At 61.7% G+C, this 10,469-nt stretch overlaps 3 protein-coding genes across 4 annotated transcripts; 2 read left to right on the forward strand and 1 right to left on the reverse strand.

Moving 5' to 3' along the window:
* SAR1A (secretion associated Ras related GTPase 1A) lies at window positions 119-4,013 on the forward strand. The gene is made up of 7 exons (XM_021399568.1): window positions 119-240; window positions 386-460; window positions 854-973; window positions 1,396-1,461; window positions 2,132-2,235; window positions 2,563-2,694; window positions 3,136-4,013. The coding sequence occupies exons 2-7, from the start codon at window positions 403-405 to the stop codon at window positions 3,250-3,252; spliced, it is 597 nt and encodes a 198-aa protein (XP_021255243.1). The 5' UTR covers window positions 119-240; window positions 386-402; the 3' UTR covers window positions 3,253-4,013.
* On the forward strand, window positions 4,320-7,230 carry TYSND1 (trypsin domain containing 1). Of its 2 annotated transcripts, none has more exons than XM_021399566.1 (4): window positions 4,320-5,498; window positions 6,137-6,267; window positions 6,801-6,902; window positions 6,981-7,230. In XM_021399566.1, the coding sequence occupies exons 1-4, from the start codon at window positions 4,534-4,536 to the stop codon at window positions 7,184-7,186; spliced, it is 1,404 nt and encodes a 467-aa protein (XP_021255241.1). In that variant the 5' UTR covers window positions 4,320-4,533; the 3' UTR covers window positions 7,187-7,230. The 2 variants fall into 2 exon arrangements, with proteins under 2 accessions (XP_021255241.1, XP_021255240.1); XM_021399565.1 differs by having other exon boundaries at window positions 4,323-5,498; window positions 6,723-6,902.
* SPOCK2 (SPARC/osteonectin, cwcv and kazal like domains proteoglycan 2) lies at window positions 7,354-10,071 on the reverse strand (the record flags this gene model as incomplete). The annotated part of the gene is given in 9 exon segments (XM_021399567.1): window positions 7,354-7,937; window positions 8,018-8,158; window positions 8,279-8,341; window positions 8,779-8,985; window positions 9,064-9,174; window positions 9,459-9,552; window positions 9,622-9,709; window positions 9,784-9,898; window positions 10,026-10,071. Coding segments are annotated over 9 exon segments (1,011 nt in total), but the record flags the coding sequence as incomplete, so codon positions are not given.

Below are 10,469 nucleotides of genomic sequence, written 5' to 3' on the forward strand. Positions count from 1 at the left end.
GCATCCTTGTGGTCGTTATGTTGCCACTCGCGGGTCTCGAACCTGCGGTTTTCGAACCCGCGCCTCAGCCGCTGGGTGGGCGGGGCCGGTGGGGGCGTGGCGCCGGCGCGCAGTGACGTAGCTCCGCAGGGCCGACGTGGGAGCCAGCGCGGCGGACCGGAAGCGGGCGTGGCGCGCCGAGCGACGCACTTCCGGCGGGGAGCTGGCGGCGGAACGCGAGTGGGGTCGCCGCGGCCGGAGGTGGGTGCCGGGCCGGAATAGGCCGCGGGGCGGGGGGGGACGAGACGGGACGTGGGGAGGGCCTCGACGCGGGGCCTTGGAACAGCGGGGGGCGGCGGGCAGGCCTGGCCGCAGCACTGACCCTGGCTGTCGCTGTGCCCCGCAGGCGCTCGATTGTCAGCGATGTCTTTCATCTTCGAGTGGATCTACAACGGCTTCAGCAGCGTGCTGCAGTTCCTGGGTGAGGCCCCCGGCACGGTTCCCTGTAGATGCCCGTCTCGCCGTTTTGGGTGGGGGGAGGGGGGATGTTTAGGTCCTGCTGGCAGCGCGGGGAGCCGGCCGGCCTAGGGCTGGGGCAAACGCACTCTCTCCTCAGGGAAGCGATGTGCCCGGCCCTTGCTGTCAGCAGCCTGCTGCTGCTGGATGGATTCAGCTCGCCTTCACGTTGAACCCCTCTTTGGGGTAACAGATTGTCACGTTACTATACAGTGAGCTCACAGGATGCCAGGAGTTGCAGGCATTGTTTTAGCAAGATTCGTGGCTTTTATTTTTTCTCGGAGCAGTGTTGAATGCACAGGTGGCAGACGACTTTGGGGAGGGACCCATGGACGCATTTGTCTCTGCTTGCCTCCAGGGCTCTACAAGAAGTCTGGAAAACTCGTCTTCCTGGGCCTGGATAATGCAGGGAAAACCACGCTGCTGCACATGCTCAAGGACGACCGGCTGGGCCAGCACGTCCCCACGCTGCACCCCAGTATGTGTGCCCCATGCATCAGTGACAGCTCTGCTCTGGGGCTGGTGTGAATCGGTGTTGTAATCTCAAATATAGGGGCTAGGAAGTGGTGTGGTTCAGTGAATAACACACACTGCTCCTGGGGAGGGAGAGGGCTTCTAATGAAGTCATAGAACATCCTAAGTTGAAGGGGACTTATAGGGATCATTGAGTCCAACTCCTGGATGTGTGATAAGGGATAAAAACAGCAGATTAATAAGCACATCCTTAAGTGAGAGGTGAAGAAATTATTTTCTCCCGTTTGTGAATTTGTAAAAGAATTTCAGTGGCCGAGCTCATCAGGGAACAGATATCTTATACGAGGGTTGTGTGATGCTGGTGCACATCCCCAAGAACCTCTAGCCATGATGGCTTCTTTCTTTTCCTGTGTTTTTGCTTTTCAGCCTCAGAGGAGCTGACGATTGCTGGAATGACCTTCACCACTTTTGATCTGGGTGGACATGAGCAAGGTAAGTGCCATCTCACTGAGCAGGGTCTGCCGATTTCAGTCGCGTTCCCCAGCCACCTTTGGAAAGATCTCCCAAAATAGAGATGCTGGAGAGTGATAGGAATTGGCAATACCTAGCTGCTTGTAGCCTGAAAGTGGTTGTGGAGCTATTTGTGGAAATGACCTGGCTCTAGGAAACTGGTTGTTTCAGTGGCTAAATGCTTGTGCTTTATTCTGGTAGTTTGGAAAAAAAAAAAAAAAAAGCTGCCAGCTCATGCTCTGCTGCCTGAAATATTTTTAGCTGTAGAAGGCTTGTAACGTCACGGGCTTATTCTTTTGAATAATTATTGAATTTTTATCTTTAGCTTTCCTTTCTAGAATTCCTAAGATAAGTTTTTCTGTGTATTTTTTTTGAATACCCACAAGCAGGCTGACAGGGCAGTTGCTGCAACAGGAACAGCACTCGTCAATATTGCATAGACAAACTCGCTGTGCACAAGCGTTGGCTGCCTGCTGACAAGTGTCTGTCGCACAGCAATTATCTGATCACTTGTGCAAGCAGAGAGAGCGTGACCAGCACAGCTGGCTGGCTGTCCCAGCCTGCCCCAAAAGCCCCAGGGAGCAGTGGGGCTCTGCTGTGGACACAGCAGCCCCACTGTTCTCACAGGAGGTGTGGGTCACTTGCCTTCCAGCCCGCCGGGTGTGGAAGAACTACCTGCCCGCCATCAACGGGATCGTCTTCCTGGTGGACTGTGCAGATCACTCCCGGCTTATGGAATCCAAAGTTGAGCTTAACGTAAGCTTCATTTTTTTTCTTCTTTCCCCAGTACCTTTGACTGGCTGAATTATAAATAACGTTCTCTTCTTTGGGGATGGGACTTGAGGCAGTCTAGATGCTCTTGCTGTGAGGTGAGTGTAGGTTCGTGTGCACCCGTTAAGGAATTTTGTAAATAGCCCATGCATTCTGCAAAGCCCTTCTGGGAAGACCCCTTGCACAGGAGCACTTTAGCACCAAGACACAAGTGGTGACACCACCACTTATGGGTCACAGAGCTTACCAAAACAAAGCTTTCCTCAAGTGTCAGATGTTTGTCTGTGTAACTTAAAGATGTCTTGCACGCAGGCGCTAATGACAGATGAAACAATATCCAATGTGCCAATCCTTATCTTGGGCAACAAAATCGACAGACCTGAGGCCATCAGTGAGGAGAAACTGCGGGAGATCTTCGGGCTTTATGGACAGACCACGGGGAAGGTAGGAAAGCACACAGTGTGGGCGCCTGCAAGGAATATGTGTTCCTTGCAGAGGGAGGTGCCCTTTGGAAGCCAAGGGTTTCGTTCATGTGGATTTGTCCTAAACGTTTGCCAGGATGAACCTTTAATAACAGCTATGCCCTTAGGCAAGTTTTGAAACTTCCAGAGTTGTGCAAAACACGGTACTCCTAGTTAGGAAATAAGATGTCGTGCTGGAATTTTACAATGGTTAACACATAGTCAGGCTCTTCTGGTTTCATTACTCCAACTTTTGTTCGGCTTACTGCCTCACCACATTCTTGGTGTTTAAAATTGGTATGATGAGAGCCGGTCAGAAGTGCTGGGTAACAGTAGCAAAATGCTCTGGGTGCTTGCTGAGCCGCCGGCTTCGGGAATCGCCCTGGGCAGGACAGGCTCCTGACTTGTCTCTGGGCCCCCCCAGGGAAACGTGCCACTGAAGGACCTGAACGCACGCCCCATGGAGGTGTTCATGTGCAGCGTGCTGAAGAGGCAAGGCTACGGCGAGGGCTTCCGCTGGCTGTCCCAGTACATTGACTGATGCAGAGCACGATCCCGGACTGATCCTGCTCGCAGCTCCCTATGGACTGTCCTGTTGGGACATAGAAGGCTTCCCAACCCCAGAACGGTGCGACCGTGGGATCTGGTCAGCGCCCACCCTCGCACAGTGGTGACACAACTCCTTTCTATGCCGTGGGGATGCGGCGCGGCTCCATCTCTCGGGTGCCGTGGTTCCAGTGACGATAGGGCCGGCGGGATCAGGACACCGCGTGCCACGCCGCTGGAAGGAGCGCGTCTCACCACTGTGGCCAGCCGACTTCAAGAACAACGAGAAAGCAATTCTATTTTTTAAAGAAAGTGTTAATGTAAACAGCGTCCCTTCTAACTTTTTAGTTCTAACGTTCATCTTGTTTAGTCCAGAGTCTCTTTAGGGTTTTTTAAAAACATATTTAGACTTTTTGCAAATTACCAAACAAAGCGTCACGATATGGAAGTCCTCGATGAGCAGCAGCCGGCTCCAGCGCTCCGTGGGATGCCTGCACTGTGCCACGCTGACACAGCTTGGGGCTGGGACAGCACGTGGGGCACGGGGCCGCGGCGCTGCCAGCCCTGGGAGCACCGCTGTGGGACCGCGGGGCCGCTGGCAGCGGCTGCAGCATGGAAGCGGTGGACGTTGGCGTATCATAAGGTTGTTAGCGTAGGCCGCACCGGTTTCTTTTCTACTCGGTGGGTTTTTTGTCAAAGTTTCCTCGCTGTCTAGCTCACGTTGCGTTCAATAAAGACACGTCTTTCTGCTCTGAGGGTGGCGGTGCCCAGCAGGTGCTTCACCCACCGGCTGCATGCAAGTGCACGAGTGCTGCTGGCTGCGGGCACCTCCTGCCCCTGCTGCGCATCTGCTTTCTGCACGTCCGGTAGTTGAAGATAGGGGAGGGGGAAAGAGATGTTAACTTCTGCCTTCGATCCTGCAGATGGAGGCACTGATCTTCCAGCAGAAAAGGCAGCGCTGCTTTGCGCGGCGGAACCCCGTGCGGCGCCCACCTACCCTTGTGCGACGCGCCGCCCGCGCCCGGCCTCTCGCCACGTCGGCGCGCTCGGCCCCGCCCTCACCAATGGGGCCGGGCCGCGGGGCTGCAGGTGGCCAATGGGCGAGTAGGGCGGTGCGGGGCCGTGCGGCCATGGCGGTGGGGCGGTGCGTTGCTCCGCTTCGCTTTGGTTTGCGTTGAGTTGCTGCTCCGCGTTGAGTTGCTCTGCGTTGCATCACGCTGCATCGCGTTGCTCCGTGCCGCATTGCTCCGCGTTGCGTCGTGCTGCCGCCCCGCAGATGGCTGAGGACACTACCGCCGTGCCGTGGGAGCTGCCCGGCTGCGTGGTCAGCGTGTCGGACCCCTCGGAGCCGGACGTGGAGCCGAGCAGCTGCAGCGGGGCCATCCTGTGCCGCGGCCCGGGCCTGGTGCTGTGCCCCGCTGCCGTCTTGGTGCCCTTTCTGCAGCCCGACGCGACCGCCTGGCCCCATGGCGATGCCCTGCCGCCCTCGGCGTTGCGGCCCGGCCTGCGCATCTTGGTGCTGCAGGCTGCCCCGCCACCTGACGCTGTGCAGCAGTACGCGGCGTGCCCGCTGGCCCTGCTGCGCTGCGACGCCTTCGCCCGCGCGCTGCCTGGCACGCTCAGCGTGGCCGAGGAGAGCGCCGAGGCCCTGCCCTGGTTCTGCTGGCTGCGGGTGCCCGGCCTGGACACACCTGGTGGTACCTGGACACCCTGGGCCCCGGCAGCCGCGCTGCACAAGGGCACGGCCCTGCTGGCCTGCGGGACGCCCTTCGGCGCCCTCTGCCCCGAGCTCTTCCTCAATGCGCTGAGCGCCGGTGTGCTGAGCAACGCCGCTGGGCCGCACCATGCCCTGCTGCTCACCGACGCGCGCTGCCTGCCTGGCACCCAGGGCGGGCCCGTCCTCGCCCTCGCACCCGCATCTGCCCCACCGCGCCTCGTGGCCATCGTTGCTGCTTCCGCCTGCTGCCAGGGCAGCCAGGGGCTGGGGCTGGCACTGCTCTGCTCCCTGCACGCCCTCCTGCAGAGCGCCCGCGGCGCACTGTCCGAGCTCAGCAGCCTGCCTCCGCCGCTGCCACTGCCCGAGGCCCACGGCAGCCCTGCACCGCGCTGCACCGCTCTGGTGGAGAGCGGGAGCAGCTGGGGGTCGGGCACACTGGTGGCCCCACAGCTGCTGCTCACTTGTCGGCACGTGCTGCAACTGGGCGCTCCGCTGCGTGTCACCCTGCGGCACAGCACCACGCGGTGAGTGTGGCCCTGCGGGATGATGGGGGTCTGAGGGTGGGCAATACGGAATGGGGTGTGCAACCCAACATGAGCTGTGCAAACGGGTGTGCAACCCAACATGGGTGTGCAACCCAACGTAGGCCATGCAATAAGTATGCAGCCCCATATGGGCCCTGCTATGGATGTGCAACCCAGCACGGTTGTATAACCCAATGCAGGCCATTAAATGGGTTTGTAACCCAGCACAGGCCATGCAATAAGTATGCAACCCTATATGGGCCCTGCTATGGGTGTGCAACCCAACATGGCTGTGCAATGGGTGCGCAACCCAACGTAGGCCGTGCAACCCAACACAGTCCATGCAATGGGGCTGCAACCCAATGTGGTTGTGCAACCTGAAATAGGTCATGCAATGAGGATGCAACCCAAAATAGGTCATGCAATAAATGTGCAAGAGCTGGGGCACTACAGCAAACAGAGCTGCTTCCCTTTGGCCACATCCAGGTTTGGGAGCAATGTAAGATGCAATGCAGGGTGCGACTTGCACTTTGGCAAACCAGACTGTGCAGCATCCCCAGGGCCACGTGCATTTCTTGGCTCACCCCTAACCCTGCTTTTTGCTGTTCTCTTTATTTTTCCCCCTTTTGCACCTGCAGTGACACTGTACTGCAGGCTCGCCTGGTGTTCGCCACAGCTGAGGCATCCCCCTTTGACGTGGCAGTGCTGGAGCTGCAGGACAGCGTGCCCAGCTTTCAGCCCCCCGACCTTGCCACCACTTTCCAACCTGGTGAGTGCCAGCTTTGGACTGGGAGACCAGGACACAGTGGGATGCCATGGGAGGGGGATGGGACAATGGCATCTGCAACAGCAGCAGGATCAGTCTCGGATATGCACAGTGAGAAGGCATTACAAAAAAAAGGATGCTCACCCATCTCCAAAGATCTAGGCTCACAGAAAGACACCATCAAGGAGGAATCTCCAGAAAGAGATTCTTCCTCAGTGGCAGTCAGCCCTTAAATGAGGCCTAAGAGGGGTGGAGCCTGATCACACAGTGAATTGCCTTCACCTGTGCTCCCAGGGCTGACCTGGTCTCGTCTCCAGGTGCTCAATCAGTGGGTTAGGCTGTGACTCAGCAGTTCCCATACAGCATCCTATAGGGAATGTGCGGTTCCGGGGTAGGGGACACCATGGGGGTGCCATGGGGATGTGATGGGGTGTCCTAATGCCAATGGTGCCACGCAGGGGAGGCGGTGCTGGCGCTGGGTTTCGGGGCGCTGGGCCGTGCGTGTGGCCCCTCCGTGACGGGGGGCGTGCTGTCAGCCGTGGTAGGAACCCCCCCAGTGATGCTGCAGAGCACCTGCGCCGTGCACGCTGGCTCCAGTGGCGGCCCCCTACTCTCCGCCCGCGATGGACGCCTGCTGGGTGAGCCCCCCTCCCCACTGCGTCCCCAATGCGTCCCCATTGCGTTGCCCACTTTGGTGACATCTCCCCCCCCTCCAGGCATCGTGGCCAGCAACGCGCGGGACAATGCCACGGGGACCACCTACCCGCACCTCAACTTCTGCATCCCCATCTCCCTGCTGCACGCACCCCTCGCCCGCTACCGCTGCAGCGGGAACCCTGCCGCCTTTGCCCCACTCAATGCCGCCAGCCAGGGGGCACGGGCGGCCTGGCGGCTGCAGCAGCAGCCCCCCAGCAAGTTGTGAGCCCTCCCCAAAACTGGAGTGCTTCCATAAAGGCCCTCACCCAAGCACTGGAGTCCCTGGTGGTGGCTGGGGACAGGGGAACGTGGTGGCCCCCAAAGTGGGGCACATCTGGGGACAAGGCCCTGGGGAGGGGGGAGAGGGGGGCCAGGAACGGGCGTGGAGCGTTCGACACAGCACGGGCGTTTATTTCACAACACCGCAGCAGCAAGCACAGCACGGACGGGGGGGTACAGGGGGGGCAGGTGGGGAGGGAGGGGGTTGTTGTTGGTGGGTTGTTTTTTTTTGCTTTTTTCCCATTTTTTTTCCCAATTTTCGTTTATTAGTGCACTTTCTGACCACGCAGCAGCACGCTAGGTTCTACTCCCCTCCCCTCCCCCAAGAAAAATAAAATTAATTACAAATAAAACAAAAAAAAAGCGCAAACGGGGGGGTGGGGGGCACGAGCTCAGCTCCGTGCTGCTCGCCCCCCGCCCGCCGTGGGGCCGGCCCGGGCGAGCCCCCCACAGCCCTGTACCACATGGGGCCGGGGGCTGCCCCTGCGCTCTGTGCTGGGGGGCAATGGGGCGACAGGGGCTGCCCCGGGCCATGCCTACCCCCCCCCGCCTCTACCAGATGTAGCCACCATCATCTCCTTCACCAGCCTCGGCCTCCTCCTCCTCGGCCTCCTCGGCCGCCTCCTCAGGCTCCTTCTCCTCCTCATCCTCCCAGCCCACGCCGCTGCCAAAGTCTCCTGAAAACCCCGCTGCGTCCTCTGTGGGCACAGGGATGGCTCAGGAACAGGGCCCCCCAACCGCTTGGGAATGTCACCCCACGGTACCCTGCCCAGCTCACCGCAGTCGGGGTGGCCATGGGAGCGGGTGCCGCTCAGCTCAGTGCCGTGCTGAGGGTCCACGCACCAGCACTGCGCGCCGCCCGGCTCACACTGTGCCCGCCGATAGTAGCCGTCCTCGTCGCAGCTGGGCACAAAGGCACCTGCAGGAAGCAGGGTCCCCGCCCAACCCCAGAACGCGTGCAGTGCCCGGACCCCCTGGCACGGAGCACCCCAGCCCCACTGCATCAGAGGGGCCGGGACTCCCCAAGACCCTGACTCACCCGGCTGTACTTTGGCCGCCTCCTGCAGCTGCAGCCGCTCCAGCTCCCGCAGGCACGGTGGCTCTGCGGCACCCGCACACGCTCAGGGGGCAGCCCCATGGTGTGGGGTGCATCCCCACAACCCCATGGCATGCACCCTCCCTGCATTGCATCCATCCCCCTACGGTGTACAATCCCTGGCCCCGCAGCGTACATCCCTCTGTGGTGTGCATGCATCTCCCTGATGCTGTGCACTGCATCTTATGACCCTGTGGCATGCATTCCCCCAGTCCCGTAGTGTGCATTCTGCCTGCACTGCATGCACGCTGTGTCTTGCACCTGATGCTGTGCAGTGCATCCCCCCAGCGCCATAGTGTGCATTCCCCCCTGGTGTGCATCCCCTAACCTTGTAGCGTGCACGCCCCCCCCCATGTTACACATCTCCCAAACCCCATTATCCACATCCCTTCCCTCTGTTACGCCCCCAAACCCCATGGCACACACCCCCCAGCCCCACGCACTTTCCCTCCAGAAGCAGAGGCACCACTCGGCAGCGGTGACGCGCCCATCGCGGGAGGTGTCACAGGAGTTGAAGAAGGCGCGGATGCACGCCTCGTACTTGTCCAGGTTGATGGCGGCCAGCTCGGGCTGCTCCAGGACGCGGTCCCCACTGGTGTCCAAGCGCCCGAACATCCACCCCACTGCCTCCTTGCAGCCGGCTGCCAGCGCTGGAGGGAACAATGCCACCGTGGGACCCAGCCCCAAGGGGACATGGGGACAAGGTGGATGTGGGGTCGGGGTCGCACCGGTGCCGGGGGTCCCTCCGGAGGCGTTGTGCTTGGCGTTCTCACGCAGCAGCTGGAACCAGTCCCGCAGCCGCTCCCCCAGGTCGGCCAGGTCCTGTCCAGTGCATGGCTCTGCAGGGTGGGGGGGTCACGGTGGGGCGGGGGACACCCCCACACTGCACAGATGCACCACCCCATTGCACGCGCATCCCCAAATTGCACATACGTACCCCCCGCCGCACAAGGGCATCCCCAAATTGCACGGGAACACCCGCACGTTGCATGGGTGCACTCCTACATCGCGTGCACGCAGCACCCCATCGCATGGGGGCACCCCCACATATCGCACAGGCGAATCCCAAAATTGCACGAGTGCACCCCCTCCATGGCATGCGTGCCCCCCCCCCCCCGCTCACCCTGCGTGCTGCCGGGGGTGGGGCAGGGGCAGTGCCCGTCGCAGCGCGTCGTCAGCTGCTTGCCGGCCAGGCACGCCTGCTGCTCCAACTTGCACTGGGGGCACAGCTTGGCGTCACGGGGCGCCGCGGCGCCACAACCACCCCCCCCCGTCCCCGCGCTTACCGCCGAGCTGTACGTGTGTCCGTCGGAGCCGCAGACGGGCGCTGGGCGGGCGGCGTGGCACGGCCTGCAGCCCCCGTGCTGCTTGATCCTGGTGGGGAGAGCGACGCTGAGCCCCCGCTCCAAATGCTTTCCTCCCCCTTCACCCCCCCCAACAGTCCCTACCTGTGCTCCAGCTTCTTGCGGCTGACGCAGACGGCGCGCTGCGGGCCCTGCGGCACGCACACCTTGTGCCGGCTGCACTTCACCTTCTGGCACGGGTCCTTGGTGCTGTCCTCCCCTGGGGGCACGGCAGGGGGTCGCTCGGGAGCCCCTACACCGCGCAGCTGCGCACGGCTGCGGCTGCCGGGGGCTGGGACGGGGCCGCGCCCCCCCCACTCCAGCCGGCACCGACCCCCCCCCGGTACCTTCATCCGGGGGCTGCCCGTCCTCCCAGCTCCGGATGTAGTCGTCCTGCGGGCACGGCGCAGGGTGGTGCAGTGCACGCAGACGCTGCGCGCGGGGCGCGCCGCACACACGCGGGCGTTGCACATGCACGGGTACGGCACACGGCAAGCGGGCACCGCGCGTACGGGCGTTGCGCACACGCAGGTGCAGAGCGCACCCGTGCACCGCACGCAGCCGGGCATCGCGCGGCGTACGCGTACCGCACACACGCGGACGCGGAGGCACCGCACATCCACCTGCTCGCCGCACCGCGAGCACCGCGCTACGCGTATGCAATGCACGCGGACGTGCACCGCGCACACGCACACACGCGGACACCCGCGTTGCACGGCCCCGCGCGCCGCACACCGCCACGCGCCGCACACGGACACCCGCGCGTGGCGCAGAGCCCCGCTCACCTCCAC

The sequence above is a fragment of the Numida meleagris genome, chromosome 5, assembly GCF_002078875.1.
Source record: "Numida meleagris isolate 19003 breed g44 Domestic line chromosome 5, NumMel1.0, whole genome shotgun sequence".
Taxonomy (NCBI): domain Eukaryota; kingdom Metazoa; phylum Chordata; class Aves; order Galliformes; family Numididae; genus Numida; species Numida meleagris.

Bases quoted from the DNA above. Each gene is read 5' to 3' on its own strand.
- SAR1A (XM_021399568.1), top strand. From the start codon at position 403: ATGTCTTTCATCTTCGAGTGGATCTACAACGGCTTCAGCAGCGTGCTG. The intron at 974-1,395 runs GTATGTGTGCCC...TTTGCTTTTCAG, and splicing joins CGTCCCCACGCTGCACCCCA to CCTCAGAGGAGCTGACGATT. The intron at 1,462-2,131 runs GTAAGTGCCATC...CTTGCCTTCCAG, and splicing joins TCTGGGTGGACATGAGCAAG to CCCGCCGGGTGTGGAAGAAC.
- TYSND1 (XM_021399565.1), top strand. From the start codon at position 4,534: ATGGCTGAGGACACTACCGCCGTGCCGTGGGAGCTGCCCGGCTGCGTG. The intron at 6,268-6,722 runs GTGAGTGCCAGC...GGTGCCACGCAG, and splicing joins TGCCACCACTTTCCAACCTG to GGGAGGCGGTGCTGGCGCTG. The intron at 6,903-6,980 runs GTGAGCCCCCCT...CCCCCCCTCCAG, and splicing joins CCGCGATGGACGCCTGCTGG to GCATCGTGGCCAGCAACGCG.